The 26793-nt window shown below is 53.1% G+C and overlaps 1 protein-coding gene across 1 annotated transcript in view; it reads right to left on the bottom strand.

Moving 5' to 3' along the window:
- Positions 1-5217: 5217 nt before the first annotated feature.
- DKK3 (dickkopf WNT signaling pathway inhibitor 3) overlaps positions 5218-26793 on the bottom strand; it is a 44718-nt gene continuing 23142 nt past the window's right edge. Inside the window, exons 5-8 of the mRNA XM_045065815.1 lie at positions 8846-8938; positions 7447-7591; positions 6326-6482; positions 5218-5472 (exon numbers count right to left, since the gene is read on the bottom strand). Coding sequence (XP_044921750.1) covers positions 5253-5472; positions 6326-6482; positions 7447-7591; positions 8846-8938 — 615 coding nt within the window. The 3' untranslated portion in view covers positions 5218-5252. The remainder of the gene's footprint in view (positions 5473-6325; positions 6483-7446; positions 7592-8845; positions 8939-26793) is intronic.

Genomic DNA, 26793 nt, shown 5'->3' with positions numbered 1-26793 from the left:
TGTAAGGTCCCTTTACAGGAAAGCTCTCGGAGATGAAAAGATGTTAATATTTAACTTTGGAGGATCCTGTCAGTATTTCAAAATCAGGTTTTTACCTTATTTCCTTTTAAGAAAGATAGAAAATAGTATTAGCAGATGTTGGCTCTGTAGTTTGAATATAGTAATTGGGAATTCCATAATACCTTTAAAGTTTCTTGAAATCCACAGGGTGGGGGGAATTTCACTGAAGTACGTTCCAAGTTTGCATTAGTGGAGTTGGTGTTCTCTGAGGAAAAACTTGGAAGCATTTGTGGTGCATTGTCTTTCAGATCACTTGGATTTTCTGATGTAACACAACAGCCCTTTGACTCTAATACAGGCTTACTTCCTGGGAATATAGGGGTTAATAAATGAAGTTTCTGCCCTTGAGGACCCACTCTCTGTGGAGAAGAGGCTGATTGTTAACAAAATGGGCTTTGGCTTTGGTTTGGTTTTGTGTTCCTTTAAGAGTGGGAAATGGTAAAATTCTCACACCTGCTCCTCTATCTGTGCCTTCTGCCCTGCTTTTTGTGTTTGTGGTTGCTGCTTCTAATTGCAGGCAGACTACAAATGCCAAGGGTAAAGAAAAATTTAAAGCTTCCTGCTTTTCAGTGCCTGATAAAGTGAGAACGCGGTGTTGCACTTGAACAATTTCAGCAAAGGGGTGGTGAACTTTTCAAACTCGATTTGTGGTGATGGAAATGGTAATTTATGTGAGGGAAGTTAACGTGTGCCCACCTCCCTCAGATTCAGAGAATCCCGTGAGGACCCATCAGCCAAGAGGCAGAGCGCAGATTGTGTGGGGCCAGTGACACAAACCACATGCAATAAATTGTGACCCTGTTCCTCACAGGTCACGCCAAGGTTTTGAAGAGCTTCTACCGTGGGAGAGATGGGTTTGCGTCAGTCAGGCACACCAGGTGAGAACCAAGTACCCACCTATCAGGCAGGTGCTGAAGGTGAGGGGTATGTTCTGGTCAAAGAAAGAAAACCTTGTGCTTTCAGGGCCATGCTAGCTGGTCTGTGCAGAAGCTTGCTAGCTGGAAGTCCACTTGCCAAACTAAGGAAGTGTAACGAAGGGCTAATAATCACAATGAGATAAAAGTAGGGAAGGAGCCCTACACTAGAATATTCGACTGTCTCTTTCAGAATGCATGGAAATTACTTAGAGATTCTGAGAAGATGAGGGCAGTGGGAGGGAGGCTGCGAACCTATGCCACAGCTAGAAAATCGTTGCCAGGCTGCACTGTTAGGAAGGGTGTTGTGTCCTGTCTAGGCCAGGGTAGAGGGAGAGAGTGAAAACTTAGAGCGTGGTCTAAGCTAAATAAGTGCACAGAATCAGAGCATTTTTAAATCTGGAAGTGACCTGTGAATGCATGGAATACAATAAAATCGTTCATTCTGGTTCATTCGCTTTCCAGTTGGGAAAATTCTCCCTCTGAATTTTGTCCCTTTGTTTAGCATCAAGAGTGGGTAAAGAGGCAGGCAGAGAAAGAAGAAGGGAAGCAGGCTCCCTGCTGAGGGCTCCCTCCCTTCGGGGCTCAATCCCAGGACCCTGGGATCATGACCTAGCTGAAGGCAGAAGCTTTAACCCAGGCGCCCAAGAGGGGATAATCTTAAGTAGCAATTTTTTTTTATTTGTTAAATAAAAACTATTGCATCTAAATTCTTTTTAATTTTTGAAAAACAAGTCAATATTTTGGTCACTAGTCAGAAGCCTTATAAAGCAATTCAAGTCTTTTAAAAGCAAAACTGCAGGACGTATAGTTTTCTGAGGGGGTAGAAAATATTTTCGTCAGGTTTGCAAAGCAGTTCAGGGCCCAGATAAAGCTTGTGGCCAGTTAAGACCAGGCGTACACTTGAGTATCCTCGGTGTTGTTCTGGTGGGGAAGGAGGACCACTTGGTTACATACAGTATTTTCAGAACTTGGCTTTTAGAAACAAGAGTGTGTGAGAACGTGTGATCATTCAGAAAAGAATGCAGCCATCAGAGTGGCCACGCCAGGAGGGCAAAAAAAGCATCGGGGAGGAATGCTCTGACCCCCATGCCAGCACCGACTCTTTCTCGCCTTACCAGCTACTCTGCACTGGAGAAGCAGGTCTTCTGACTGGTTAGAGCTGGAGAACTCACCAAACCAAGAATTATTAGTGGACCCTATAGCCTTGCCTCAGAAGTGGGGACCATGCTCCCTCTCTTTGCTACCAGTCTGCCTCTTTCCCCAGTACAGAGGGCATACTTAGTGTTCAGCTTCTTTTATAATGCTTGAGTAACCCGTTTAAGGAGTACCAACTTGTTGAGATACGGCTATGCAGGAGTTCTGTTTCTCGAGTGACTGCCAGCTGTGTCTGGCTGATTCAATTTCCCACCGGAAGTGGGCTGGAGCAGGATGTTATCTGCCCACGAATTCCGTGAGGGAGGGACCAAGTTTTCTCTCATGTACCACCATCTCCTGGCACCTAATAGGTAGGGCCTGACATACAGTAGGAACTCTAAAATTTTTGTGGAATGAAACCATTTTAAGCCTCTCCTCCAAACACCTGTTCAAATTTACCTTACCTTCCAGCCTCTGCGAATTCCTCTGTTTCCTCTCCATACCAGCCTTTCTTCTTGCCTGCCTCCCTCCCTCTTGCCCCTGGCTCTGAGTGCCCTTTCCTATTCCTTCTGACTACCTCATAAACTCCTGTGAGCTGTGAGAGCTGATCCCCATGCCAGCTCTCCCAAACCACGTGCTCCTCTGAGGCTCCCGTAACACCGGTCTGATACCGGGCTCACTGGTTTGTGGCTGCGGAGTTCACTGTGCCTCTCTCAGGAGGTTGTGATGATGCATTCAGGGTAGGGGCCCCATCTGGCTCTCCGTGGCGCCCCCAGAGCCTATCAGTACCTGGTTCTGGGTAAAGACTTGCTGAGTAATAAGGATACAGAACGGTCATGATGTACTTCGACGTTGACTAGAGAACAGCTCTGATTTGATCTTAAAATTACCAGTATATCCTGAGCAGACTATACTAGATACTGCTTTTGTTGGACTTTTGGCTCTATCACCTCATTTTTTTAAATTTAGTTTTTATTTATTTGACAGACGGTGAGAGGGGAACACAAACAGGGGGAGTGGGAGAGGGAGAAGCAGGCTTCCCACTGAGCAGGGAGCCCCATGCAGGGGTCCTGGGATCATGACTGAGCCAAAGGCAATCGCTTATTGACTGAGCCACCCAGCTGCCCTATCACCTCATATTTTTGAGCTTCCATTTTTTTCATGTTAAATGAAGAAAATACTGGTAGATTCAACGAAGATTAAATGAGGTAATATAGGTAGACTGCCTACTCTGGCGCCTGCCACCCAGCTGACCTTAATATATAGTAGTTTTATTATTACAGCCCCTGAAGATCTGTGTTACGGTTCAGAACCACATTTGAATAAAAAGAGTCAGGGGTGCCTGGGTGGCTCAGTCGTTAAGCATCTGCCTTCAGCTCAGGTCAGGATCCCAGGGGCTTGGCAGCAAGCCCTGCATCAGGCTCCCTGCTCAGTGGGGAGTCTGCTTCTCCCTCTGCCCCTCCCCCTACTCATGGTCTTTCTCAAATCTTTTTTTTTTTTAATGAGTCCTATACATTCCATTCTTTCAGAAGACACTGAAGTATTCACACTCTTAATACTAATCCCTGACAAAAATGGTTAGCATTTCTAAAATATTTTGGTGCTATAACAGGTGTGCTTCACTTGTCTGGAAAATTCACTTATGTGGCAGAGTTTTTTGGTGGGGTTTTTTTTTTTTTTTAAACAATGCGGTTATTTCCATTTTATTTTTTCTGGATAAAAGTGTTATTTATTCAAAGTCAAAAGGAAAAAAGACATCCAAGAAACTACAAAGGAGTAGTTTAAGTGATTTATGCTTGATTTTTTAAATGCAACATAGGTGTTTATACATAATTTAAAACTCAAAGAAAGCATGCTTATACAATCATGTGCAATTTTAAAATTTAATAACTCTGGATGAATACATGATGGAAACAGTCCATGGCACCTGAAAATATCATTTACAGAAGAGCATACAGTCCAGTGCTCTCTCAGCTTGGATATTACAACCATATTTCACAGAGCCTTGCTTTGTTTGATTCTCTCCATGTGGTTGGTAACGGTCTTCAGTTGCTGGTAAGTGATTCTGCAAATTTCATTTATAATCCTGGCCCTACCATTACTTAAGTACTGTTTCTGGCAGGTTAACGTATATATTCTGTACCAATCATGTACTTTCCAAGTCACTAACATAACTGCCATAGGGGGACAATGTCAACACCATTCGTTTCTCCGCTGGAATTAATGACCACCCCCACACCAGGGAGAATGCTATGTCTAACAGTACAAGTTTAATCTTAACAGTGAAGTAGGTTGACCTTAATTCCAGATATGCCTCAAAAGAAAAATGCCCATCCATCCTCCTTTCAGAGGGTACTTTAGGTGGCATTGGGCTGGCAAGGAGAGACAGGGAAAGCATGCACATGGCCCCACACCTGGGAGCAATCATGCTCTGGTCTCCACTAGCTGTGTGACTGGGGCAAGCAACCTGATGTCCCTGAGACGCCAAGATGCTGACAGACGGGGAGACCGCCACCCTCCCTGCCAGACTGTGGTGAAGGGTCTGAAACTGCTACCCTGGCACAGAGGCAGGAGCCGAGGAACACTGCTGTCAGGACAGGGACGCGCGTGACACAGAGTGAGCAGAAAACATCACCCGCAGCAGTGGAAGGCACAGCTTGCCTGTGCCCATGGGAAGAAGTACACGGAAAATTCCTTTGTTACATTTCACCTGGTTTATGTTGGCAAAGCAGGGCACTCTCCTCCACAGGTATGAGAGTCCACATTTCCCCAAACCCATCACGGGGACATCCACATCCTTTTCCGTCCCCTCCCCTCCTCCAATTCTCAAGGTGATGTAGAAAAAAGGAAATGTGCCAGGTGCCAGCCGGCAGAGGCCGAGTGGCCCATACTCTGGGCCAGTGTAGCAGCCCCTCACCCTCCCGCACACCCCCGTAGTCTCCAGGCACCGGGACTGTGATGGACGGGCACAGTCCAGGGGGCTGGACAAACGCACAGCTCCCTGTTTTAAGCCAGAGGGAAAATGTACTGGGAAGAGGCCATGGAAAAAAGCCCAGTAAGCCCACACCTAGAGGACACAGCTGGGGAAATAAATTAGCTATTTCTATCGCATGTCTACCCGCGCGCGGAGCAGGGCTCCGTCTAAATCTCCTCTCCTTCCAGCAGCTCAGAGGCAGCCCCAGGCTCCCCAAGTGCCATCTCCATGGACAGGCTCCTCTCCAGGTTCTCCAGCTCCTGGCGCACCTCTTCAATGAAGCTGCCGTCCTGGTACTCGTCGGGGGTCTCCCTGGGCACCAGGCTGTCTCCAGCGTCGGCGTGGCTCCCTGGGAAGGCCGGCTGGCACACGTACACCAGGCTATGGCTGGGGCGACACGGGGGCTGGGCTCAGCTGTGGGGAGAGCTGACTCGGGGCTCTCGACGTTGGGGGGGGGCCACGCCAGAAAACGGGGCCCTGGCTCTGAGCTCGCCTTCGTACCTCCTCTAACGCCTCAATGGGGTCTTCCCTCCCTTTCCACATTTCACCTTAGGAAAGTCTGCTGAGGGAGGGTCACTTTCTGAGGGGCGGCTCCCCCACCTCCTGAAGAGGCCTGTCCGGGAGACTCCCGGGGGCAGGCCCTGGGCACTGCAGGGCCCGAGGGTTTAGGGCCGCACATAGCCCCTCTCAGCCACTGGCCTGCCTGCCAGATCTGCTGCTCCATGGGGAGCCGCAGGCCTCGTGAGGCAGGGCCAGGGGAGTCCTCTTGTCTGCCCAGCCACCCCAGATTCTGGGGGCTGGTGGGGAGAGTAGCGCCGGCAGGGAGGCCACACGAGATGCTTCATGGTCTCTCAGCAGCTAGGACACTATGAGCGGTTCCCCATTCCTCACTCACCTCTGCCAGCTCTTCTCAGTTTGTCCTTCACTGTGAAGGGCCTGGGCTCCCGCCTCAGCCCCCAGCTCTTCTGCCTCTATACCCCATCCCTGGGTCACCTACTCATAAGGCTTCAACCGCCATGCAGACAGCTCCAGACCTGTACCCCCAGCCACAGCTTCTCAAGAGCCCCAGACGGACAGACAGACAGGACAGCTGGGAGACTCTGCACCTGGATGACCCAAGGACACCGCCACTTAAATCTGTGGGAAACTAAAGCCACATCACCCCTCGGCTCCTGAGATCCCACTGGGTGGCCCCTGCTCTGCTCTTGACCTCCGACGGGGAGGGCAGGCAGGGTCTCACCTGTGGGGCTGGCAGAGAAGGCCACTGGCACACGGGCATCGGTCCAAAGCTCCATCAGGCTCTAACTCCCAGGTGATGAGGTCCAGAAGCCGGCTGGCGGGGTCATGGCACAACTCACCCTCCACAGGCAGGGGTGTGCACACAGGAAACAGCAGACCTGGGACCAGGGAAGAGTCATCCCTGCGTGCTCAGCAGTGAGCAGGGAGGCACCACGGAAAGTTGCAGAGAAATGGGGGGCAGCCCTGACCTTCCACCTTCAACCACAAAGCGGAGATTAAAACTGAAGGGGTAGAATGGGAAGAAACAATGGCAGGACGGGCTCCGGAGGGCTGGGCCAGTAAGGGAGGACTGCACGGGGACGCAGACTTATGCTGGATTTTAAGGCCAAAGGTCTGGAGAAATTTAGAGTGTAAGAAAGGCCCTCGGGGCTGGGACCTGTGCCAATAAAGGCCTGGGCTGGGCGTGGTGGGAAAGGCTGGGAGCCCTGGAGAGAGAAGACCGACAGACAGGCTGCAGCTGGCCAAGGCCTTGAAAGGCACACTGAGGAGTCTAACTGATGAGACAGAACAGAGCGACCCCAGCTGCCAGGGGAGCCCCACTGAGCGCTGACTTTGGGGAACATGGCTGGGACAGCAGGGACCAGGTGGGCTGGGGCTGGCAGAGGCTGAGCTGGGGAGGCAGCTGCAGGAGAGGTTTTCAGAAACACGGCAGGAGGGGAGAGAGCCTGAGCAAGCTCCCCCAGGAGCTGCCAAGAGAATGGAATGGGAATAGAAGGGGCCCATCCTCAGGAAAGAGGATGGAGAGCTGGAGGGGTTGTTCAAATCCCACCCTTTGGGGGTGTTCCTCCTGCCCTGGGATCATGCATCCTGAAGGAAGTTTAAATTTTCTAGAAGTCAACAGGGGACAGAGAGAGAGAGAGAGACATGATGGTTCACTGCAGGTGGGGACCTGCCTCAGGCAGAGGTTCTAGGACCAGGACACATACTGAGTGGGCATCTGGGGGCCCGCCCAGGAGGTGGGACCCCAAAAAGCTGTGTTTGGCATGGATGGGGCCCCAAGAAGCCTGGTATGGTGGAGCCTGGGACAGGGCTTGTCCCATACCCAGGGGAGAGCCCACCCACCTCTCTGGAAGGCACAGCACAGTCCGGGCTGGCAGTCCCTCTGGTTGTCACAGATGGTCCCGTTGCCCCCTTTGGTGGCTGTTTTGGTACAGTGACCCCAGACGCATAGCTGGTCTCCACAGCACTCACTGTCCCGAGTACAGAGCTGCAGAAAGGTGGGCAAACACTAGCAGGCCGGCTCCTGCACCAGAGAGACCCCGGCCTGCGCCTGCTCCGAGCTCCAGAAGCCTGAATATGCCACCAGGGGAGGCGGTGAAGCACACGCTCTCCTCACACTGGGGTGGCATGGGGGCAACTGAGGGCTTGGTTTGTGGGGCTCCTAGTGGAAGTCACGGAGGCAGAGATGGGAGATGGGCGCAGTCAGAACACTGGAAAAAAGCACCTGAGAGGGACCCTGTATACCTGGGTCTTCCTATGCAACTTGAGATTTTGCATAGGACGCAGTGTGTCCTGCAGATGCCCCCCCCCCCCCAACTGGTGCCTTGTCTCCTTTCTATTCGCTCCCTAGGTCAGGATGGAAGTTGGCTCCCGGCTCACAGATGCAGATAGCAGCCGGATTTGGGAGCTAACTCAAGGCCCAAGTGTGGAGGCCTTATGGGTGGGGCGGGCCCATGGGTGCCTCCGCTGGGCATCTGCACAGCAGCCTGGGACCCCGCGGTGTCGCTAAGACAGGCGTGGGGGACAGACATGGCGCTCAGTGGTGGCGCAGTGGCGCTCAGACATGGCAGGCGTGGGGGACAACGGCAGCTGTCTAATCACAGGTGGCACCGGACAGGGGAGTGAGAAGTCCTGTTTTCCACACTTATGCTATGTTCTTGTCTTCTTCATGAAAAAGGACAAGAGAGTTGATGAGCCCTTATGGCTTTGTCCAAAACATCTGTTGGGTGGAGGGAGTTTCCGCTTCCCTGGCTTCGTGCTTCCCTGTGAAGTGTCTATTAGGGCTGTACTCTGGCTTCTTCCCAGCCTGCCTTCTGCCTTCTCTGGGCTGAGTGGAAGATATGGAGGGTGGGAGTGGGACCGTAGTAGTGTCATGGGCTGTATCTCTGCGGATGGGTCTATCCCAGGGGAAGGGACAGGGGTGGGGCTCTGCCTTTCCTCCCTCCCCCTCTCCCTCCATCCTCCATGAGGCATGCCATGAAGTTAGGGACCATGTGGCAGGGGAGAGTGTCAGTGGGTCTGCAGGTGGCTTCCTAGTCCCTCTAGGAGTTGGACCCATTGGGCACCATGGAGAGGCCCTTCCCAGCATGGACATGGTTAAGGGCCCCACTGAAGTGTTCTGGAAGCCCAACTGAGAACCATGGGGCTGCTGGCCTTCTCCCCCAAGTCCTCTTCTTTGGGATGCAGCCCAGCCCCCCAGAGTCCCTCTGCTGCAGCCGCAGAGGCCTCTGGGCACACTCACTGTCTGCGGGTCCCGGCAGGGCTGGCAGGTGTACTCGAAGCTGGCGAACTGGCAGTACCTGGTGGGCCCGCAGTCCTCGTCAATGATGCACTCCTGAGGAGGGGGGGGAGCGGCGTCATCCATGGGCGGTGGAGCTGAGCCCACACTGCCCTGGAAGGGCAAAGCCCCTTCATCCCAGGCCCCACAGGCTCTGGGGGCTCCAGAGGGGCTCCAGAGAGTCTCCAGACTCCCCTCACTCCAGAGCCCAGCTGGCTCCCGCTGCTCAGCTTCCGCACCCTCCCGGCCAGGCGGGGCCCTGACCCACACAGCTTGCAGGGGCGTCTGCCCTCCGGGCTGCCGCCCCAGTTCACACAATGGCATCTGTTGTGCAGCGCCCCTCCGGCCACCACCCACCCACACACACATCCAGGGCGGGGAGCACAGAGACGCGGGGCCAGTCTCCAAGCAGAGCAGATGGAGTTCATAAACGCTAATGAGTTCCAGCCCTGGGACGGCTACACAGGAGGAGCGGGAGCCCAGGCTGTTGACCAGGAAGGAAAGGGCCATAGAGGGCTCCCTGGGGCCCCCTCTCCTCCGAGTCTGGGTCCGGGTCTGGGTCTGCCAGGCAAAGGCAGCTGCTGGCTTTGGCAGGGGGGAGGGACGGAGGGAGGGGTGCAGCTGGCATAGGCGCTGTGGCCCAGGTGCCCATCAGGCTGGAAAAAAGGGGGAGAGAGGGAGGCCCCGGGAAGGCCTAGTATAGGGAAGAGTCCCCATACCCCACATTAGCCATACCATGTTGGGGGTCCCCTTAGCCTCTCTGAGCCTCCATTTCTAGGTCAGCGACAGGAGAAAGTAATCTCTCCCTGCAGCCTGTTGGGCAGAGTCATGAGATAGATCCCTCCCGCCTCCCTGCCCCCCTGCCCTGGGGCTGCTCCACGGGTCCCTGGTGGTGGGTCTTGTCATGGCCTCAACACGGCAAGGTGAGGCAGCTCATCGAGAGAGGCCCTTCCCCTCAAAAGGAGGGGTTAATGCTTGTCCTGTTCCCATACCAGCAACCTGAAAATGCTCAGCCAGGGGCAGGGGGAGGCACCTTCAGCCTGACTCCAGAGCCCCATCATGGCTTGAGAAGTCCACGGCGCAGTAAGTAAGCCGTAAGACCATCACGCCCTCTGGACACACTCCAGTCTGCCGGTTCAGCTGGGAGAATCCAGGTCCAGACACTTCTTCCAAAGCAGAAAAGCAAGAGCAAGGGGTGCGAGGAAGGAGGGAGGGCCAGCGGGCACCGAGGAGTTTCTCTGAATCTGGCCCCATCTTGAAGCACTCAGATGTAAACATGAATATGAAGAAGTGCTTGCCCTCAAGAATTTATAACTCAGCTGAAAACAACAACAACAACAAAAAGGCAGTCTAATAGAAAAAGAGACAAAAGACCTGAACAGACAACTTAGGATAATAGAAACCATTCTGCATCTTCACACAGAAAAAGATGTTTAACCTCACAAATAGTTGACAAAATGCGACTTAAAAGAGCAGGATACCCTGTTTTCATGTAGAGAGGACACCAGTAAAAAAGGTTAATACCATCTGGAGCGGGGCAGAGAAGTGCCCCAACCCCAGGATGTCCACATCCTACTCCCAGACCCCGTGGACGCGTCAGACTACAAGGTAGGGAGAAATTCATGTCACAGGGGGAAATCGGAATGCTAGTCAGCTGCCCTGATGATAAGGAGAGAATCCTAGTTATCCAGGTGAGCTCAGGGTAACTGCAAGTGGCTCTGAAATTGGGAGGGGGTGCAGAAGAGGCAGTGTCGGAGAGACTCCTGGTTTCCATTTATTTATTTTTTTAAAAGACTTATTTATTTGAGACAGAGAATGCACACATGCACGCGTGCACAGGAGTGGGGGGAGGGGTAGAGGGAGGGGACGAGAGGATCTCAAGCAGACTCCTTGCTGAGCACAGAGTCTGCTGTGGGGCTCACCCTCACAACTCCGAGAGCATGACCTGAGCTGAAACCAAGAGTCGGAGGCTCAACTAGCTGAGCCACCCAGGCGCCCTCAGACTTCGTCGGTTGTGAAGGTGGGAGGGGCCACGGGCTAAGGAAGACTCTCTCCTGGAGCTGTTAGGAGGACAGCAGTCCTACTGACACTCTCGTTTCAGATTTCAGCCCAGCGAAGACGCGTGTTGGACTTCTGGTCTCCAGATCTGTAAGACGACCAATTTGTGTTGTTTTAGAGCCACTTAATTCATGGTAGCTTGTTACAGCAGCACGAGGACACTAATATAATAATATCCAGTATTGGTAGGGAATTGAGGAAAGAGGCATTGCCACGTTAAAACTGAACAAGATGCTTTTGTAGGCAATTCATCAGTATCTACCCCAAAATTTTAATTTGTATCTCCTTTAACCCTGTCATTTCCCATCCAGGTGACACTTGTCCAGATGGGGAAATATCAAAGTACAGATATGTTTAAGGCTATATTGTTGCTTTACTGTAATCCAGAAATTGTGCAAAGGCCCGACAAGAGGGAACAGATTCAATGTATATACATGTATATACATGGGCACTTCCCAGGGAAATGCCATGGGCGGACGTGAAAAAGAATGAAGTAGTTCTTTACAGTGTACTGTACGTGAAAAAGAATGAAGTAGTTCTTTACAGTGTACTGTTTACAATACCTCAGTAAGTAAAACAAGCAAGTGGAGGACGAAGAGACTCCCACTTGTGTAAAGCAGGATGACTCTGTGTGATCTGTGTCTGTGCCCAGCATGGTGCCTGGTGTCTAGGGGGCACACGAGAGTTAAGTGTGGGATAGATGAAACCACTCATAAGTTACCATGGCAATCTGGCTAACAAAATGCTGATCGTTAGCAAGGATTTGGGAACCCAAGCAAAAAACCCCTCCACCTTCCATTAATTTGGCTTCTCATTTCCCAAGAATCCTATAGACAATGGCGTTTTCACTATATGCTTTCACTATGTGCTTCCTTTTCCAGATCTTAAAGTTAAAAAATAGGTGCTAAGACCCCTTAAGCACCAATCCCTGCAAGGCACTGCTGTTTACCATTCTCCATCATGAGGAGGCACATTCATCCTTTGGGATTTCTTCCTTCCCCTCATGACAAAGCATTCCCTGCAAAGCCCCAGTGAAGCCATTCAGTTTCTTCGAGGTATGAGAACATTTTTGGCACAGAACCTTGCCAAACACTTTTGAAAAGTTTCAGTAAGCTAAAACCCTCGGTCTCCTCTGCTGACATCTTTGTGGTTTTTTTAAGGTTTTTTTGTTTGTTTGTTTGTTTGTTTTTTAATTTACTTGACGGAGAGACAGATCACAAGCAGGCAGAGAGGCAGGCAGAGAGAGAGAGAGGGAGAAACAGGCTCCCTGCCGAGGAGAGAGCCCGATGCGGGCCTTGATCCCAAGGACCCTGAGATCATGACCTGAAGCAAAGGCAGAGGCTTAACCCACTGAGCCACCCAGGCGCCCCTGCTCACATGTTTTTGCTGACTACTGGAGCTCAGGGACGTCAGTCAGCTCCGCTTGACTGTTCCCGGAGAAAGCCCAGGGCTTTTGTTCTAATCGTCGGCCAGCCTATTGGTTGTGGATGTTGTGGAGGCCAAGAAAACTAGGCTGTACCCATCTCGAGTCTAGCCCTGACATAAGTATAGCCATCTTGACAAAGCAAAAAGCTGGCACCTTGCACCCCCTCTCCACCAGCTCCCCTCCCTTCGGTAGTATGTGTGACATTCCTCAGGCACCCCTGACTGCCCTAAAAGAAAAACAAATAGTTAACTTGCAGAGATCATAATCCTGCAAGACAAGAGTCTCCCTTGGTTTACAAATGTCCTAGAGATTTACAACAAAGAAGCTATCTTAACAACAGCACAATTTCCAGAGGCAAATAACTCAGTTCCCCAAGCCCTAATGTTACCCTCCCCACCATAAAACTGAAGGAGGCTGAGGCAGAAGGAAATGCAAATAAAGTTAAATTTCTTCTAAACCTGAATCTCACTAACAAGGACACTTGATAGGAGAAATGTGAAACTTTATCTCTAGACCTCCAAGTTAGTGTCAGCGATCATTCCCAAGCATATGACCCACTGATATACATCTAAAGGGTCTCATGAGAAGATTTTTATTAGTAGTAATAAGTAACCTTTCTCCCAACAATAGCTAGTCCCTCAAGGTCCTGGAGACCTTGTTTCCAAAATTCCTTAGAGACTAACATCATCCCCTTTGTCCTCGCCCACCCTTATTCTGCCTTTAAAAACTCTGACCGTAGTCTGGTTCGGGGTCCAGGTTCTTTCGCTGTGTCAGGTATACTTGGGCCCAAGCTTAAGCTTGCTGAATAAACCCTCCTGTGTTTACATCGGTGTTGGCTTGGTGGTCTCTCGGACTCAAAAACTCGGGCAAAACAGATGTGTCCCCTCAGTAGCCCCTACAACTGTTCTTTAAGAACCATCATCACTAGGTTTGAATCCTGGCTTTGTTAATTAATAGCTGTGTGACCTTGGGATATACTGATTCAGCCTCTTTGGAAAATGAGGGCGGTGGTGCCTGGGGTGAGGGGCTCCGCTGGTTAAGCGTCCAACTCTTGATTTTGGCTCAGGTCATGATCTCAGGGTCGGGCATGGAGCCCTGGATCGAGCCTAGCATTGGGGCCTGCTTAAGATTCTCTCTCCTCCTCCCCCTACCCAACCCCTCCCATCCTGGCTCATGCTTTCTCTTAAAAAAAAAAAAAAAATGAGGGTGATAACAGGACGGACTTCAGAGCGCTGTTGTGTTGAGTTAGTGCCCTGTGGATAGGGACCACAGCAAGAGAAAACCTTATGTCCATGGAGCAGCCCTGCCAGAGACCAGCTTACCAGCAAAAGGGCTGTCTAAACCGGCTGACGTCTACACGGGCAGCTCTGTCTCTGTCCCTGGCCACACGCAGGGATTTCACATCTAGTCCTGACTGATCTCTATCCAGAGAGGGTCAGATCGATGGCCAGTGGCCTGTAAGCCCAACTGGAGTAAAGTCCCTGGAGCAGCGTGGCCTCTCCTTGTAGGACGAGCGGGCTTCCATATGACCAGGCTGTTAGTGCTGGGTCTTCTCACTCCTCACTCTCCATATTCCTTAATCGCAGATTAGGTCCCACCTTTCCTGGCGTTAGAGACCTGGCGGACAGATCAGGTCCTCCTACCGTAAACAGAACGGAGTAGGCGGGGCTGGGGGGAACATGGGTTGGTGCCTCCCAAGCAGAGCCAGGCCCAGAGCTGAGAAAGCCAGGATTTTGCTCTGCTCAGTAGTTCTGGCTTTTCTTACCTGCTCCCATCTGGGCTGGTGTTTCACAGGGGCCTCGGAACCCAGCTGGGCCCAGGATGGCTGCTTCCCTCTCTAAAGGACCTCGGAGACCATGAGGCCTAGGAAGAGGGGCCCCCATACTGCACCGAGGGAAAACTAAAGACATGGCCCAGTGCAGACTGCAGGGGTCACCGGGGATGAGACGCCAGACTGCATGCCCGTCCTGGAGAGCCACACGGTGACCCATGGCGTCCTGACACAGCCTCGCCACGGATGCCCCTAGGCACACGTTCTCCCTAATCCCCTCCCCGGGGGCTTTCACCCCCACATCCCAGATGAGGAACTGAGGTATAAAGTGAAGGATCCGCCATCACCCAGCTTCGAGGTGGAGTTGGGGGTTCAACCCTAAAGGCCGGCTCTTCCCATCTCCTAAGAAGATCATCATTTTTCTCCTCCTTCGGCACTGCCTAGTCTCCTGTCCCTCGGTCACAGCTTAGCAGAGCCTGCCTGGGACAGGGTCGCAGACCCCACACAGTCCCAGTGGCAAGAGGCAAGAACACAGGGCCAAGGCCATGGCCTCTGGGCATCGTGGCCTCAGTGTCCCTCAGGAGGCTTCAGGCCTTCCCTCCAGTCCTGGCCGCTCCCAGATCCTGCTGCTCCTCCCTCCAGCCTGCTGGGGAAGTCTGACAAATAGCCTAGAGGCCAGCATCAGGACGGAAGCCATTCAGAGGATCTGTTCTTTGTTGTCTGGAGGAGGAGGAAGCTATATTTAGAAAGCTCTGGCCCGAGGCCCTGCGGGGCTCCATTCAGAGCTGGGTGAGGTGGGGCTGGCGATCTGGCAGGATGGGGGGCCTGGAAACAGCCCCGGGGCTCTGACACCATCATGAAATAGTGGAAAATGGCAATGGTGCTGTTCTGCATCTTTGGTTTTCCAGTTCAGAGTTCATCAGAGGAGCCCAGAGCAGTGGGGAGAACGTAGCACATGAGCCCTGGCAGGCTTCCCTGGGCATCCGTGCGGGGTGAGCGACACACTCGTGCTCCCACACTGGGCTCTGTCATGCTCCCACACTCCTTGGGAGCCCTGGGCTGTCTCATTCTCGTGAGGCCCCACAGAGGGGGCCACCTGGGTGGACCCTGCCTGGGCCAGGGCCATCCATGGTGTTCACTTGAGCCCAAGGCTCTGGATAAGACACATGAAATGGAGGCCCAGGGGGTCTCCACCAACTGAAACTCACTTGCCCTCCGAGCTCTGCACACTGCGGCTGGAGGGGAGAGGGCAGCAGCGGACGTTCAGAGAACACCTACTGTGTGTCTGCACTTGCTTGAGCTTTAGTGGGTCCCCTGATCTGCACCGCGCCCACTACATGTCCCCCTGCACGCACTTGGCGCACAGCTGCCATTCTCTAGAAGGATAAGGGAGGAACGAACAGAGGAACTCTTTCAGTCTCCACTTTACGGAGAAGGAGGCTCGGATCCCAAGATCACTGAAGGAGTCTGAGACGCTGTAAACCCAAGTCCCTCAGCCTGCTCCCTCACCCCACGCCAAGCCTCACTCTTCCCACCACACTCGCAGCCACCACATGCCCAGTGTGGGTTGAATTTATGCCTCGCAATTTGTATGTTGAAGACCTAACCCCCAGTACCTCCGTGACCCTATGGGAAACAGGATTATTGTAGATGAATTACTAAGCTGAGGTTATTAGAGTGGGTGTGGTATCCTTTAAAAGGGAAATTTGGGCACAGGTACATGGGGAGGAAGGATGATGTGAAGACACAGCGAAGACAGCCATGTACAAGCCAGAGAGAAAGGCCTGCGTGTGTCCTTCCCTCACGGCTCTCAGAAGCAACCACCCCTGCCAGCACCTGGATTCTGGACTCCGAGCCTCCAGAACCGTTCAGAGAAAACACATGAGTCATCCAGCCTGAGTCTTTGTTGCCTCAAGAATGGAATACTGGCCCTGCCCCGGCCCCCAGCAAGCCATGGCTCTCCTCTGGGATCTCCCACCACATTCAGCCCCTGGTCCCGAGCTTCAGCATCTCCCTGAGGAGACAGAGGAGGCCGGCGGGGAGGCCCTGGCTCCTTCTGATGGATGTTGAATCTCAGGGACCAGAACATGGTTTCCCAGCAGAACCGCCCCATCAACCAGAAAGTTCTAGGCTCTGGTACCCCAGGCCCATTCTCTGGTTATGGAGGTTTGGGCGAACGGTCACTTCCTGCTCCTGAGCATGGGGTGGCTGTGCCCCTGAAGGATCCCAAGATGACAGATGGTACAATCTGTGAGATAAACAATGTCCCTCCCACACGTAGGGCTATTCTCTGTCCTCTGCACCTCCTGAGCTGAGATGTTCCCACAGAGAAGAGCAGACTGTGGGGAACAGTCGTCCTGATTTGTTCAGGACTGAGGGCTGCCCACTGGGAAGGCCCTGGGCACCCAGGAGAGCTATCCCCACGTGGGGTGCCTGCCACCCTCTCCGGCCCTGTCCGTGCACTCCCACACTGCTGGCCTTCTCTGGTTTCCTCCACCCCCTGATGGGCCCCTGGTGCCAAGCGTACATGACGTGCAGACCCAGGTTTGGGGCACACACCTGGGCTTGAATATGGGTTCACTCACAAGCTGGGTGATCTCAGGCAAATGACCGAGCCTCTCTGTGCCTCAGTCTCCTTATCTGTAAAATGAGAACCTCCTGTGGCTATTGCACAGATTAGGAGGGGAGATCGGAACCTGTGCTTAGAACAGCACCTGCCCCCAGGGCACACCTCTATCTGCAGGGCTCACTTCCCCGCAGAAGCTTAGAGGTGCCCATGGAAAGGCTTGAACAACTTTCTGAGCTTAAGCTTGAACCAGTGGATTAGGTCCTTTTTTTTTTTTTTTTAAAGATTTTATTTATTCATTTGTCAGAGAGAGTGAGTACAAGCTGGGGGAGTGCCAGGCAGAGGGAGAAGCAGGTTCCCTGCTAAGAAGGGAGCCCGATGCGGGACTCGATCCCAGAACCTTGGAATCATGACCTGAGCGGAAGGCAGACGCTTAACCGACTGATTTCGTCCTATTAGTGGAATACCGTTTCTACTGAAAGGGCCCAGAATATGAGGTCTCAGCCAGGGTTCCTCACACATCCCCACAAGGTCCTCCTGCTTCACCTGGAGCCCACTGCTGTGGGGCAAGGCGGGAGGACAGTCACGCAGAACTACAAGGAGGCCCAGGACTCAACGCCTGACCAAGGACAATAGGAGGTGTGCAAGGGAAAACAACACAATCACCCACGGGCGCTAGGCACCCTTGGCACCCACAATCTATCCTCGCTGCCCTCCAAACTGAACGAGAGGAGCCCCATTTCATTGACAAGGAAACCGTGGTAGTGATTCATCAGGGTCATGGAGAAGAAGTGCCAAGGCCAGAGCTCAAGGCCAACCCAGTGCTCTACGGAGATGGGTCAGACCCCGAGGCGCAGGCCTGCTGGGGGCCCAGGTGCTGCTTCTGCAGGAGGGCAGGGACTCCGAGGCTGGGCCCGGCCCAAGGCTAGGAGAGGTGCTGAGAGAAAGCAGCAGGGAGCCTCCTCTTCATTCCACGAGATTTCTAAGTCAGATTTTCCCCTTCCTCAGCCATTTTTTGACCTTAAAATCAGGCCAGTCGCAGGAACGTGTAAAATGCACATTTGTCTCGAACACAGCAGGGCACCCCCCCCCCTCTCCTGGATCCTGCATTGGAAACTTGCAGCCAGCTCGGGACAGGTGGGGGCCCCAAACCTCATCAGGAGTTCTGGCCCGACCACGAAACAGACCTTGCCCTTTGGAAAAACCCAGGCAGGAGCCAGTATCTGATGTCTGCGGCAGCCCAGGGCCCCTGGGGCCCTTCCCGCCAATTCTTCCTTCCAGAGGCCACCAGCCCATGAAAGAGGAATGTGCCTAGCCACCCCACCCCATGAGCTGGGCTGGGCACACCAGGTATGGAGAACACCCTCTCTGGACCCTTTAGTGCCTTGGAGCCTTTGGGAAATAGTCCTGGAGCTCTCGCTCTCCTCCTGCCCCTCCCCCCACTGCTGGTCCCTGCCCCACCACCACCCCGCCCAGGGACCCTCTGACAGCTGTCTCCCCGAATCAGCCTTCACACCACCCAGTGTCTTCAAGGCTGGAGACAGGATGTTCCAGACAAAAGCCTGTTTCCTCCTCCAGGGATCCTGTCTTGCTGCCAGCCTGTCGAGCCAGCCAGCCTCAGAACTTCCAGCACATTCTTTAGGCCTGAGTGAGGTTTCCCCTGTCAAAGTCACACCCCTATTCAATTCCAAAGGAAACTTCTCCATGTGCCCGAGTCCTCACTAACCAAGTGAGCACTGTCGCCCCACCGACGTTAGAAACAGTGCAGGGAGACCTTTCCAGCCCCCACCCCCCATTTCCCTCACCGACAGGGGGGTGGAACCACTGGGCTCTTGCCTGGGTCTGACCTTTGTCAAACACACCGAGGACACAGAGCTCCATCTGCACAAGACGCCTGCTGCTCAAACCGTCAGGAGCCTGACAGGCACTTGGGCCCGGGCATGAAATGGACGAGGTCACAACACCCAGTGCGGGAGCACCTCCAGTCTCCCAGTATGAGGAAAGGACCCAGTCCTGACACCCCCTCCCCACATACACACACTGACTCCTTGTTGCAAACACGAGACCCCTTAGTTCTGGGGACTCCCAGGAGGACTGCCAGAGTTAGCAAATAACACGGGATGCCCAGTGAAACTTGAACTTCAGATAAATAAATAATATTTTGGAGAGTATACCCCAAATAGTGCATGGGACAGACTTATATTAAAAATTACTTTCTTGGGCGCCTGGGTGGCTCAGTGGGTTAAGCCGCTGCCTTTGGCTCAGGTCATGATCTCAGGGTCCTGGGATCGAGTCCCGCATCGGGCTCTCTGCTCAGCAGGGAGCCTGCTTCCCTCTATCTCTCTCTCTCTCTCTGCCTGCCTCTCCATCTACTTGTGATCTCTCTCTCTGTCAAATAAATAATAAATAAAATCTTTAAAAAAAAAAAAAAAAAAATTACTTTCTTATGATACAAGGCATCTTGTGTTTTATCTGCCAAACCTATCAGCAATATTCAACAGGAGTGTTTCTTGGAAGACAGAGTGAGCTTGGCCTTGAGCAGGAGGAGGCTGAAGAGGAAGGACCAGTGACCACAGAGATACCCATGAAGACAAGCCAGCAAGCCCACTCTGGACTCGGGGCCTTCAGCTGGGAGCAGAAGACCCCTGGAGGGGCCGTGTGGGCAGGAACAGCTTCTGTACTTGGAGGACACGTCTCTGGATTCCCTAGGATGATAATAACAAAACAGAACTAACAGTCAATGCTTAGGTCCTGTTTCCTGTCTGCCAGAGCTGTCCTTCAACCGAAGCACTAATTCCTGGAATCTTCACACGCCATTGATAGAGAGGCATTCCTTTCTATTTTATGGATGAGGAAACTCAAGGACAGAAAACTCACGTAACTTGCCTAGAGTCACACAGCTTGTGAGCAGCAGAGCTGGGCTACGGACCCAGACCTGCTGGCTCCTAATGAGGTCAGATGGCCATCGGTGGGAGCCAGGATCCAGAAACTTGCCCGGAGCCGTCCTGTCCTATGGGGGCCTTGGCCTTCTCAGCTGGCCCTGGCCCCTGCCCACAAGCATGTCCCCGAGGGGTAAGCACAGCAGCGATGGAAGACAGAATCCTCAGTATTAAGAAAAGCACAAATTGTGCAAGTGAACCCTAACTTCCCCGACTGCTCAGTTGCCTCACATCCATCGGGGAGCAGGGCTCACCTCTCCTCATGCGTTCCACCCTCAAGGAGCCCCATGGCCCCCAGGTTGGGGGAGTGGAGGCCGGGCTGAGCTGGGCCTCCCAGGAAGAGCCACTCTCAGTAGCGCTTTTTCTGTTCAGGCCCCGCGCTCGGCCCAGGAGAGGTGGTGCCCGGCCTGTCCAAGGTCCCAAAGGGACTGTAGGAGAATTGCTTCCAGAGAGCCAGGTGCTTGCCAGGTTCCCAGGAACTGAATCTGGACTGGATCCCAGGAGGAGAGGCTGAAAGCCGGGGAGAAACAAAGCAAGCTTCATTCCCTCCAGCTGCTGCCCCTATGCTGGCTCTGCTCCTGCCAGCACCTGGGAGAGAAGGGCTCGCTCTCAGACTCCCAGGTGGGGAAGGGCTCGGCCAGCCTCACAGAGGGCCTTCCCCCACCCCACACTGAGGTCACACCTCAGTCTTGGCACCACTGTGGGAGCAAAGACGCTGGTCACCAGCCTCCCCACCAGGCTCATAGCCTAAACTGTCTTCCTAAAACAGACCTGATTACGCACGTCCCTAATCATAATTGTCCTGAAAGCTCCAGCAGTGGAACTCGAGAAAGCTGAGGTCCGGCTAATTCAATCAACACCTAATGGAGGAGACAGGAGGCCCTCCAGGCCCGGGAACAGCCCGACAGCCTCTGTAACACAAGCATAATAAAATAATGTGACAAGAGGGGAGTGAATCAGAAAACAGGTATGTCCCCCAATGACCTGGGCTCCAGGCAGGAGGGAGCTGTCTACTCTGGCTGCAGCAGGCAAAGCCTAGAGCCAATGAATTGCCCCATACAATATCCACCTCCCGTAGTATGAATTCTTCTGCAGCCAACTTCAGACCACCAACTGGCTTCCCAGGACCCTGGCACCAGATAGGGGGTGTCTAGGATGGGGTCTTAACCGTTCTGCCACTGGAAAGTGGTGCTCCTCACTCTTGCAAATTAATAACCTTGCTTTTCGGTTTACCCATCAATGACGTCTGGATATAGTTGGCAAGAGGGTCAAGAACATCCATTCTCTGGGTCTACAGGGCTCAGGTGTCCTGGATTCTACCAAATTCACAAAAGTTTTGAGTCCCCACAAGACCTTCACCCTGAGGACACTCTACTTTGCAATTCAATCTCTTTCTACCTTTCCTACCAACCATGACCTGGAGACCAAACTGGGCATGGCGTACAGAGCCTATAAATTCAGGTCAGTCTAAGAGGCCAGTTCCCAACTTGCTTTCCTATTGGATTTCCTCACCACCCCCCTAAGACTCAATCTCAGTTTCTACTTCTAGAATGCCCTCACTGATTCATCTTTAAGGAGCAGCACAAACATCTCCTCCTCAATGAGGCCCTCCCTGACTCTCCCCCTGGGTAGCTACGCTTGTCTCCTTGGTGGCCCTAGCCCTCTGTATCCACCCCAGTAGAAGCTGGGTGAAGAGAGGTAGGCGTTTGGGCTCAAAGGACAAAAGGATGTTTATAAGACTTGTCAAGACTCACCATGTAAAAGCCAAGATTCAGGTTGGGGATGGGGGGACTATTCTCTCTGATGGGTTGGCTAAGGTGACCCTTGGCTGCTTGGTCATTGATATCACCAGGCAGCCCAAGCTAGGAAATGCCTCAGTCCTCAAAGACCCCTGAGACCTGCATTTGAGGCCCTGGCATCTTCTCACCCAAAGCACTTAGAGCATCTTTGGACCCAGGGATTGTTTTTAGAAGTAAAGAGAAACTGGAAGGGCAGCGTATCCAACATCCTATCATCCCATCCTCACCCCCAGAGAGCACACAGCCTCTAGCGATAAGCTTAATTCAACTAAAGGTAGAGGGGGTGACACTGCGTGACTTTCAAGGTTGAGTCCTAAGGGGCAGTGTAGCTTCCAGTTGGCTCTTTTCCATCTTGAGAGATCCTCTGAACCAGGCCTCCATGTTAGGAAGAAGCTGGGGCCGCATGGAGAGATGGGCAGCCTCAGCTAGGGTCCCAAGCAACAGCTGGATGCTGAGTGCAGAGACCCTAGATGGTTCTGGCCTTAGCCACTGAGTCACCCGTGGCTTCAAGTCTGAGTTCACAAACTGTGGAGCAGAGACGAAGCACTGCCACTGTACCTTTTCCGAATTCCTGACCTTCATGCACGAGCCTAACGTATGGCTGCTCTGCACCACTGAGTGTGGGGAAGAGTTAACTAGAGTGGTATTTCCCAGAGTTGCCAGTGCCTCTGCCAGGCCTGCTCCCCTGCGGGTAGGCCACTAAGAAGCACGGCAGGTTGGGGGGCCTCAGCGATCTCGAGACGCCACTCAGAGCCAGGCTGCCAATTCCACAGGCATCTGCTTCTTTGCCCTAGAGCTTGGTGGCTCCTGGTGTGACTCCCTCATCTCCACCTTGGCCCTCTCTGGCCTTGGCCACACTATAGCGTCTATGGCCCTTGGCTGTCCTCCAGGCCAAGCAGGTTTGGTGCCATTTTCCTTGGCTGGATGACTCCACTTGCTGTTTAAAAGTCCAGCAGAGCTAGCATTTCTAGGAATTCAACTGATTTTCCATAAAATAGCAATTTGTGTTTATGTTGAGTCTCTGGAGTTGGCTGCTAGGGGCACCCCCTGTGATTGTGATTGGTCTCTGAGAGAGAGGACACCCCCAATCCAAATCTTGAGCCCCTGGTGCTGGAAGAGAGATCCAGACCCCAAGAGGGTCTCTATGCTTTCTGTCTTTTAAAACCAATGTTCTGGCCAATGAATGGCGGGTGTCCAAAGCAACGTCTGGGCAGTGATGGTGGGCCCTTCAGGGTCGTGCGATGTCTGAGGACCCAACAGCGCCCCTTAACTATGATGTGTCAGGGGCCTGGAAGGAGACACAGAATTGTGACCATCCTTGTAAGGGGAGAGGGATCAGGGAAAGTGCAGGTAGGTCTCCTAAGAGATGGCTCCAGGAAGCCATGATAGGAATGCCTATGGGAAGGCAGGTCCTGGTTCCTGTTTCTCACAGGCTTTTCAGCACTGGTCTGAAGGGAAGGCTGCAGCTGCTTCAGGCTTCCTGGCCTCTCCTCTACAAACTCAGCTACCTCAGGCAAATCTCCATGGCCTTCCTATTCCTCTTTATCTAGTTCTGAACTGATGCTGCTGTCTGGTTCCCACACGGCCTCCCTCTGTCTCCCGTCCTGTCAGGCTTCAGCCATTTTTTGTGACACAGGCAACAGAATCAGAGCTCCCCTTGGTGCTGGCATCCGTCCCCGATAAACAGCATTCAGCCTTGGAGGACAGCAGAGCTATAGCCTGGGCTGCGTGTCCTGGGCCTTTACACTTGTGTGGCGAGAGGAGAAAATAGCCAGTGCCTCGGGTTGCAGACGGGATGAAGCTCCCACACGCCCATGGCGGGGGGATCCCTCTTCCTCCCTCATCGGGGATGGATAGAGTTTCACAGTATTTACTCAGTTAGTATCTCGTGCACTCTTTTCATATGAGTCAGTGAGCTGACTCAGCCCAACCGAGTCCCTTCATAATACTTTTCCTCTGCCCTGGGAAGAAAGTAGTAAATGTGTCATGTCCCTTCTTAGCCCGTGGAGACGGTATCTACACAGTATCTAGTTTCTCGTAGTCTGGTGTTCTGACACTCGGCCCTGGGTGCACATACTGGAGAGAAATGCGGGGTGATGAGGCCGAGCTCAGCTTTCTTCTCTTCTGGGCCAGCCCAAAGGCGTGGGGCTGGAGTCTTCAGCAGAGCGGGTAAGGTCTTCTCTGAGAAACAACGGGCTCTGGGGGCTGGCCGGGGTCCTCCTGACAGGCTGAAGTTCCCCCACTGGACCTCTCTTCTGTATCCTCCAGCCGAGCCCTCAGCGAAAGAGGCTCAGAGGGAGACAGGGGTCAGGAGGTACTTCAAGAGGCAGTTCACCTGCGGAGCGGTGATAGAGGCCCCCTCTGCTGGAGTCCTGAGCAGCAGGAGCCTACAGGCTTCCTTCCCATCTGGGCCACACCGGTGACAGCAGCAGATCTGGGAGCACCCGCACACTCCCCCATCTGAGACGGACCCCAGTCCCAGCACCTTCAAGAGCCCCCACGATGTTGGGGATTAGGATCTGTTCAAACTTCAGGGTCCTGCGAATGGATCTTCATGGTCTTTAGGATTCAAGCTGCCTGAATGGAGGCTGGCATTACTCTGGGACTAGGGTCAAGTCCCAGTTACAGCGGCAGGGATTCCACTCGGGAAATGCCACAGATCCCCTTCAACAACTCCTCTGCCTGAGAGGCCATGTCTAAATCCAAATGACTCAGAGGCCTCAGTGTGGGCACTTGGTCACTGACCTTTTTCAAAACAGAGGGGGCGCCTGGGTAGTAGGCTCAGTAGGCTCAGGTCCTGATCCCGGGGTACGAAGATCCAGTCCTGCATGAGGCTCCCTGCCTAGTAGGGAGCCTGCTTCCCCCTTTCCCTCTGCCCAGTCCCCCCTGCCCATTGCTCTCCTTCTCTAAAAAACAAAACACAAACAAAACAATAAAAAACCAAATGGTCTTCACCTTTTTCGTGCCATGGACTCTATAGGCAGCTAAGTGAAGCCTAAGGAACCCGGCTCAGAATAATGCCTTTAGATGAAGAGAGGAAACCACACAAGATTACCAAGAAAATAGACCAAAATACGATTACCAAAGTATTTTGAGACACAGTGTTATGAGCTCCTTTACTAACGCACCCCACAGTGAGGGGTGCAGCAGCAGGCCTGGGAATGAGCTAAACTTCTAAGCAGGGGTGAGTGCCGATGCTAGTTCCTGACCTCCACACCAGGACAAGAACAGGAGGCTGGAGTTGCTTACAAGGGCACCATTAGTAACACTGCCTTGTTGCCTATGCCTGCTCGCGGTTGAAAGAAGTGCCACTTGTATTTCTAATTTACATTTTTTTTTATTTTATTTTTTTAAATATTTTATTTATTTATTTGACAGAGATCACAAGTAGGCAGAGAGGCAGGCAGAGAGAGAGAGAGAGGAGGAAGCAGGCTCCCTGCTGAGCAGAGAGCCTGATGCGGGACTCGATCCCAGGACCCTGAGACCATGACCTGAGCTGAAGGCAGCGGCTTAACCCACTGAGCCACCCAGGAGCCCCTAGTATTTCAAAGTTAGTGAAGACACAGGCAGATTTCTTTTCCACAAGTTCTATCCACCTTAAGGAGGTGATTCTCATGCATATCCAAGCTGAAAAAAACCACAGCTTTGGTGCTTCCAATCTCGTGCCCTCTTTTAAAAATACCTCTCCAAGAATTCCTTCAACTTAAAAAAAAAAGAAAAAGAAAAAGAAAAAGAAAAAAAGAAAATTGAAAGCAACATGAAACAAACACGAAGTTGTGTCAGTGCCTCCCACCCCCACCCCCACCCCCACCCCTGGTGTAGAAAAAAGTCGCTTCCCCAGCCCTGTGCCAGGCAGGCGCTGGTTGGGGGAGCCAGCCTGGCATTTGCCCCGCGCCTTGAACACACTTCCAAACCCCGCAGTCCTGGCCTCTCTCCCGCCCTTAGCCATGGTCCTCTCTCCTCCTGCCACTACCCACCACGCTCTACCACTGCGAGGGCTGCAGAAGGGGCTTGTGGGATCGTTAAACCGTCCAAGTCGAACCATTTCTGTTAATGAGCCTGGTAAAGGCCTTAATATGTTTCAGGTGTGGAAAACACAAGTGGCCACGTCTGCTGGCGCTTCTGGGTGGGACGGTGGGGAAAGGGAGAGCCGGAGCTGTGTGTCCTGGCCTGGGGAAGGTGGTCCCGGCACACCCACGTCTGCTGCCCCAGACGCCCCGGAGCCACTCGTCCTCACAACGGGGCACCAGCCCCGAGGAGTCCAGCCAAGCTTGGAGCCAGGCCCCGGGCTCTGGAAGGACCCACTGCCTCCCAGGGAAGTTCCCCCAGGTCTGTTTCCCTCCACTTCTCCTTGCTGAGGAAACCTGGGGAAGTCCCTGACCATCACCAGCGACAGGAAGATGAAAAGGTAAGTGTGGTCCCTATCATGGCATGTGCCCAGCACCCCATCCCTCTGGATGAACCCCCACCTGACTCTTCTGTGATGTAGCGTGGCACAGGAGGAGGCTAGGCTTTGGAGTAAAATGGACTTATTTCCAAATTCCAGCACTGCCACTTCCATGCTGTGTGACCTTGGCAGGTCACTCTGCACTTCCTTGCCTTTATTTTTTAATTTATTTTAAAAAAATATTTTATTTATTTGAGAGAGAGAGAGTGCACACATGCATGAGTGGTGGTTGGTGGGGGGTAGCAGAGGGAGAAGCAGGCTCCCGCTGAGCAGGGGGTCCCAAGACCCGGAAATCATGACCTGAATTGAAGGCAGATGCTTAACTGACGGAGCCACCCTGTGCTTCTTTGTCTTTAAAATGGTACCAGTATTCCCAGTTTTAGGCCTGCTTGGTAAGAGTTAAGGAAAAGAGCTCATACAAAATGGTCGTACAGTACCTGGCACATAGTGGGCACTCAGTGAATATTTGTTTTCCCTCGTCCTCCAAATCTTAGCAAGGCTCTTTGCGAGGGGCGGGGGGCGGGGGGAGCAGCTCTGCCAGGCAGGCACGGAGCAGGAAGTTTCTTCTGCAGGGTGTGTGTTCTCTCTGGAGAAGGAGGTCCCTGTAGACATTGTCATGGGGGGGGTGGGGGGTGTGCGGAGGGGGGAAGGGCCCGGAAGCAATAGAAAAAGCCAAAGGGTGCTGGGTGGGGAAATTTGTGCCTGTGGGGCTGAGCCTACATCCCATGGCTTCCAGGGCTTGAGATGGATGGAGGCTGCTGGCCTCCATGCACCTCGAGCCTCCCGGAGACCCAACGGCCTGGATGCAGGCCCGTCACCGTCTTCCAGCCCTGACATTTTCCATCCTGACCACTACTCACGAGGCGGAGGCAGTGGGCTCTCCCTGCCCTTGGTGCTGGCTCCCTC

The sequence above is a fragment of the Mustela putorius genome, unplaced genomic scaffold (genome assembly GCF_011764305.1).
Source record: "Mustela putorius furo isolate JIRA1106 unplaced genomic scaffold, ASM1176430v1.1 tig00003859_pilon_pilon_pilon, whole genome shotgun sequence".
Taxonomy (NCBI): Eukaryota; Metazoa; Chordata; class Mammalia; order Carnivora; family Mustelidae; genus Mustela; species Mustela putorius.
Note: the sequence above shows the minus strand (reverse complement) of the source record. Positions and strands in the feature narration are given on the sequence as shown.